The 6226-nt window shown below is 46.3% G+C and overlaps 1 protein-coding gene across 1 annotated transcript in view; it reads right to left on the minus strand.

Annotated features, from left to right (window-relative positions):
• The window catches only part of MICU2 (mitochondrial calcium uptake 2), a 129911-nt gene that overhangs the window by 30960 nt on the left and 92725 nt on the right, over positions 1 to 6226 (minus strand). Inside the window, exon 6 of the mRNA XM_019524813.1 lies at positions 3028 to 3093. Within this exon, the coding sequence (XP_019380358.1) occupies positions 3028 to 3093 (66 nt within the window). The remainder of the gene's footprint in view (positions 1 to 3027; positions 3094 to 6226) is intronic.

Here is a 6226-nt window from a genome sequence, read left to right on the forward strand (position 1 = left end):
AGCGGGGGGAAGACAGGGAGCAATTCAGGCCCCAGCCCTGGCCCGAAGTGGTGGGGAATGGGGGGGAACGGCTCCCGCCCCAGCCTTGGCCTGAACTGGGGGTGGGGAGGGATGCAGGCCTCTGTCCCCCCTCTGTCCTTCCCCATCATTCTTGACGGGCAATTTGCTAGTAGTTAATAATCATAAATGTTGCTTTTCTGGGTTTTTTTCCAGTAAATACCAGGTTTTCTACAAATTCTAAACCTGGCGACAATAAATAAAACTTCATATACTACCTTTGTTCTTGTGTATTCTTTTTTGTTAAGCATGTTGTGATGAGAGGGGGTTTGCACAGTGAAGGGAACCCCCTCTCCCCCGTGCCACTGGACAAACCGTCCAGGGCTCCCACCATTCCTCATTCACTCTTACCCCTTTCCCTGCCTCTGCCCCACTCCCTTCCTCACTGTGGGGACCTCAGTCTGGACCGCCCCCCGGCCGCTTCTTTCTTGCCCCATGGCCCTTCCCTTCAACACCTGCTGGGCACTGTTGCACACTTGGCTGGACTGTGTTCCTGGCCGCCTGCAGCAGGCTGGGCTGGGTGTCTGTGTGCGCATGCATGTCCTGCCCCTCCCCCTGGCCTTCCACATACCACTCACAGGTTGTCTGTGTACCACTGGTGGTACACACCACAGTTTGGGAACTGCTGCTTTAGGTCTTTTTTATTATTCCTTCCTAACATGGTTTTCATCCAAACAGATTCTGTTTTGCCTATGCCATCATATCTTATTTACCTGCCCTCTGCCACTTTATTAATTTGATTAGTGATTTTTGGGAAGCCAGTGCAGGAAACAGAGCACAGGTTTGACGTGTCCATGCTAATTTGTGCTGCTGGGGAGATATACTACAGTGTTTTGTACTAGCTAGATTTTTCTAAGTGCTGAAATGTTTCATGCTCACTCTGTAGACCAGCTGAGAAATGATGGAGACATGACTAAATAACATAAAGTCATCAACTCTTTCTGAAGCCTAAGCTGGCAAAAAGAACTTTTACAAGTAAAAGGGGTATTGACTATGAACACATGCTTAACACAAGAGCCTTAAGGACTTCTGTGGAAAATACCTGTGAGCAGGCCTATTGTTGGACTCCATTAAAAGTACAACTCCGTTTAAGATTAAGATGTTGTATATTCCTGTCTTTTAGTGACAGCCAGGGATCCGGGTTTTTCATTTGCCATGGAAAAATCACAGATTTTCTCTTTTAAAGGAGCAAAATGTGGAAAACACTGGGTCCCCCTTGCACGCTGGCAGTTTCAGGTTCCAAGGGGCTGCTGGGGGTAGTGGGAATAGGGTGATCAGGCTGGGGGTGCCATGTGTACATGCATGTGGTGGCGAGGCAGTGTGGAGCAGCTCCTGTAGCTCCCCTCAGGTAAACTTAGGGGTGTGGGGGAAGGGTGGATGGAAGCCCCCACAGTAGCGCTGGGACTGGAGGCACTGCCCAGCCAGGGTGGTGTGTGAGGCCCAGGGCTGGGGTGGGAATGTGCAGCTGCAGCGCACAGTCAGGGAGCAGGAGGGAACCAAGGGCGGCTCATCTAGGGGGTGATGGAGGAGCTGGTTCCCCATTGTTGCACACACTCCTGGGGAGGAGGACATAAGCCCCCCTGATGTGTGTATGGGGTGGGGGTGGATACAGTGGCACCAAGCCTCCCTGGCCTGCTGTGCTCTCCTGCACTGGGTCCTGCCCACTGGGCCATGGAGACCCCTGAGGGAGGGCAGCAAAGTGGGGAGTGAACAGCTCACATCCTTCCCCCACATGGGCTCTGCTCCAGCCGTGCCGCCCATGGGAGGAGGGGAGTGGGGATGGGGGGTGGAGCCAGGCTGCAGCAGCTGCTGACTTCCATGGGTGGCAGCCAGGGCTCGGGTGCTGCTGGGGAGGGACAGGGGGCTGCAGGCCCTGTCTCTGGTCCCATAGCACTGGCAGCTGGGGTTCCCCTCTGGCAGGGCTGGAGGGGCAGGGGGTTATGGGTTGCGAGTGAGGGGCATGAGTAGGGCTGGGGGGTGGGCTGTGGGTTGGGAGCGAGGGGCACTGTCAGGGCCAGGAGGCTGTGGGAGGGGAGTGAGGGGCACCAGCAGGGCTGGGGGGGCTCTGGGTTGGAAGTGAGGGGCAATGGCATGGCACCAGCATATCAGGGCTGCTCAGCCCACAGGGCAGCTGGGAGGGTGGGGGCAGGAACAGCCGCAGCTGGACATGCATCCTAATGAGCGAAGGGGGCAGTGGGAGCTCTGATTTTCTATGATAAAAAAAAATCCAAAATCAAATGTCAAAATAACCACCCCCACAGCCATTTTGAAGTGTGGGGATTCTGATACATGAAATGCTATGGTGCTTTAATTAGAGCGGCTCTCAGAGCCACTCTAATTAAAGTACCCTCTCCAATCCCTGGAGCACAAGTAAAAGTGCCCTAAAATGCAAATCTACCTTGCCTTCTGCCTGACTTCAAGCTAATACTGCTAACTACCACTCTCTGCTCATGTAATCTATGCCTTTGTCACTTCAAGAGGAGAATCGCACTGTAAACTGACCCAGAAAATAGACCTGATATGTAGAATATGTCCTGCATTGACCACTGATTGGTTCTTAGGTAAGTTTAAGGCACTGATTCTAATTTGAAAGGTGTTTTGTGGCTTGCTACTTGCCTGCTTCCGTAATAGCCTCTCCCCTATGGAACAATGTATTGTTTTTCACTGATTTAAAAATATTGCTTTTAAATATAGGCTTAGGCTTTATAAACTGAAATCCCTACATAGTAATAAAGCACAGTGACTACTATATTTTATAAAGTAGTCAGAAGTTAAGTTGAAAAACATTTATAGAAACATTTTTCTTTCCCAAATTAAAAAGCAGAGTTGACAGACCCTGCACTTTCATTTGAAGTGTTACAACTGACACGACTGACACTCATCTATGAGTTCAGTAAAACATAACAAATAGAGTTCATAGAAGTATTCACAGCAAGAAGAAAATATATTTATTTATGTCTCCAGCCATACCTGCAATATTGCTTCATCTCCAGCAGCTGTTTTGAAGTCGTCATGCTTCCCAATGATTTTCTGTAGCTGAATGCAATAAAAAAACAGGGTAATTACATATTTGATTGTTTAATATTCTTGTATTCCAAGGGCATATATTAACTTCACCTTTTAGTAATTATAACCCCCCCATTTTTCTATTGCTGTTTTTCTGACCATTGTAAGCTGTTTAGTATTAAAAAACCCTTTAAATACTTGAAGACAGGTTACTCAGATATTAACACTTCCTCCTAGTTCTCGTTACTGAAGCAGAGCACTTCTTAATCAGCTGCTTTTCCATTTATTGCTAATGTTTATGCTGTTTCTGGCAGAAATTCTTTTATGCTGGGAGTATCTCACCTACAGTCCACCCCTAAAAAATGTCAGTATTCAGGGATGTTATACCCCAGATCACTTTAGGAGAAATCCAGGTTTGTTTCCCCTATACTTATTTTCACACTGTTTGCACAAAGTTCACTTAAACACTTTTGAATATCTCTGAAAATGTGTAGGATCTGCTAGACAAGAAAGGCTCATCTGTTTAAAACATATACTGGATGGTTAACAGGAGGAGTTAATACCAAAACCAATACAATTGATTTCTTAGATAAAAACACAATTTTATTTCATCAACTTATGAACTGAACTATTTGTTTTTTAAACAGGAACATTCATGAAAGTAGATTTTTTACATGGCCTAAGTGATTTGGGAGTTTATGGCTGTCTATATCAGTGGTTCTCAACTTTTTTAGGCTCAAAGCACCTCTTGCTATGCTTGTAAAATGCCAATTCTTAATTTTCACTTGGTTTTTTTTTACTATAGAAAAATAATAGAGCAATTTTTCTGTTGCAGAGAACTCAGAAAGACCACAACAGGTCAGAATGTTTTAACATTATGGAAATCTACTTGAAATCTCTCAGCTTATCTTCTGAACAATGTTTGAAGTGCTAACATTGCATGGCACCCTGCAGTGCTCTTGAAAGTCTGAAGGTACCCCAAGGTGATGTGGCACCCTGGCTGAGATTCACTAGTCTAAAAAATGAATGTAGTAGTCCCCAGTGCAGGCAGCCTCAAACATTCTCCAATGCTGTGGGTAGGCTGCCTCCTAAACCAGAAACAATGCAACTCATCTCTACATGGAGCTTGAGATGTGATAATTAGCACTACTGAGCAACACTGCCTCCTCAGCCAGGGCCTGTATAACTATTGACACTGACAAGACCATCCATTTGGCAACAGGCTAACTGGCAGTCTCCCTGGAGGTGCCACCAGGAATAATAAATTTACCAGTGGAGGCTTATGTACTTTTCAAAACTGTTGTCATCCCTTAAAGTAGGACTGTTCAAGTAGCAGCCTGCAGGCCAAAAGGTTTACTTGCAGCCCACAGGCTCTTGCCCAGGTGATGCTCCCTCTTCTCACTTGTGTGGCTGCTGCCACTAGAATCTCCAGGTTCTCCCCCTCTCTCCAGCTTTCACTTCCTGCCCTTGCCCCTGGGAGTGCTGTGGTGCATCCTTGAGCACTCAGAAGCTGGACAGCCCTGGCTGCCCTAAAGTAATAGCGTCAGGCAAACACACCAGCTGTGTTATACTGAGTCTTGCTAATGTGTTTAAGCCCTTCTTTCTAAATATAGGTTGAAACAAGATTTCCTCATTAATTTATTCTTTATAACTACTCAAAAGTAAGTTGAAAGTCAATGTTCTCATGTAATGAGCAATTTAATGTGCTACTGAACAAAGCTCACCTACCTTTCATGGGCGTTTGCCCCAATCCTCAAATGGAAAGCAAAAATAAAAGAACAAGGGACTTATTACATTTAGTATACCAGCCTGGATATAAATAGAGCATTGTGAATTTGCAGTCACTTAAGAGAGATGGTTTTAAAACTTATGCATTGTCTTCTGCCACTGTTTCTTTCAACACCTCTGAGCCAACTCTCATGCTACCACTTTGTGAGTGGGAAAAGCTTCTAAACAGCAGAACCAGTTCTCAGTGGCTAGGTAGGTAGTTATGCCATGTATTTGTGTTTGGTCACAGCTTTAAACTGCTTTCTGTGGCCAGACTGGGTGGAAATTGTCATTTCTGTCTGTGCCCCATGAGCTTCTTCTACTGCTTGCACTGTAGTTACTCTCCTTTCCCTTTTCATCCTGCTCATTTATTTGATTCAGCGGTTGTGTCATATAATAAACCTAGATTTTCAGCTCCATGGGACATGGAGACTCCATAAGTCTTAACAATAAGCGTTAAGCATCAAAACACAATTAGGTGCCATTAAATATAAACAAAACAATAACATTACTCTGATTCCCCCCATATCCTTTCAAATAAGAGTATAAATAATTCATGGTTAAAAACTGCCATTTTAGGGTCGTGAAGTTCTTGCTGGTAATGGATCAAGTGTTCATAGCAGAATTTTGCTCACAAGTGGAAAAAAGTCACTAATTTTTACCATGAAAACCACATTTTTTACCTCCTGTGTTCACATAAAAACAGAGAGATGAAACAACACAACTTTTATTCTGCCACGAGACCAAAGAAATATGATTTTTCTTTAGCTATTTGTATTTTTTTCAAAAATACATCACTGGAGACAATCTGCTGAAAGCAATAATGTTGTCAAAGGGGGGGGGCCGTACCGATCACTTTTCCCCATGTCGAAGCCTCTGCCCCTCTTGGTAGGGGACCGTCCCCAGGGTGCTCCTCCTCCCAATGCTTGTCTGTTGGCTGGTTACTTCCGAACCGCCTGCCACGACTTTGATGACCTCTTGGTTCAGTGATACAAAATCCGGAGTGTGTCAGTCCACAAATGAGACTTCTATATCCCCAGGGGTCCCACGCTGTCGAGGGCTCCGCCGCCCCTACACCCTCGCCCGTACCTCCAAGCGGTCTCTCGGCCGCCTTCTTTGCCCCCTCTTCGCGAGGGTACGTCCGAGGTCCAGAAATCAAAGAAAAAAAAACAACTGAACGCTACCAGCCAGGGATTCCCGGAGCCTGAAGGTTACCCGTACCTTTTACTGGCTTCCCCGGTCCTTCCCTGTCCACCATGGGGATACCACCCCTCCTCAGGCTTCACTTGCAATACCAGATTTGTTCCCGGGCTTGCAAAGTCCCCAGGTCCCTCTCTGGCACAGCGGCAGTGCTTCCCTAGCTGCGAGTGCCCCTCTATTCAAGGAAATACGGCTC

This window comes from Gavialis gangeticus, unplaced genomic scaffold, assembly GCF_001723915.1.
Source record: "Gavialis gangeticus isolate Ggan-Ray unplaced genomic scaffold, GavGan_comp1, whole genome shotgun sequence".
NCBI classification, from domain to species: Eukaryota; Metazoa; Chordata; order Crocodylia; family Gavialidae; genus Gavialis; species Gavialis gangeticus.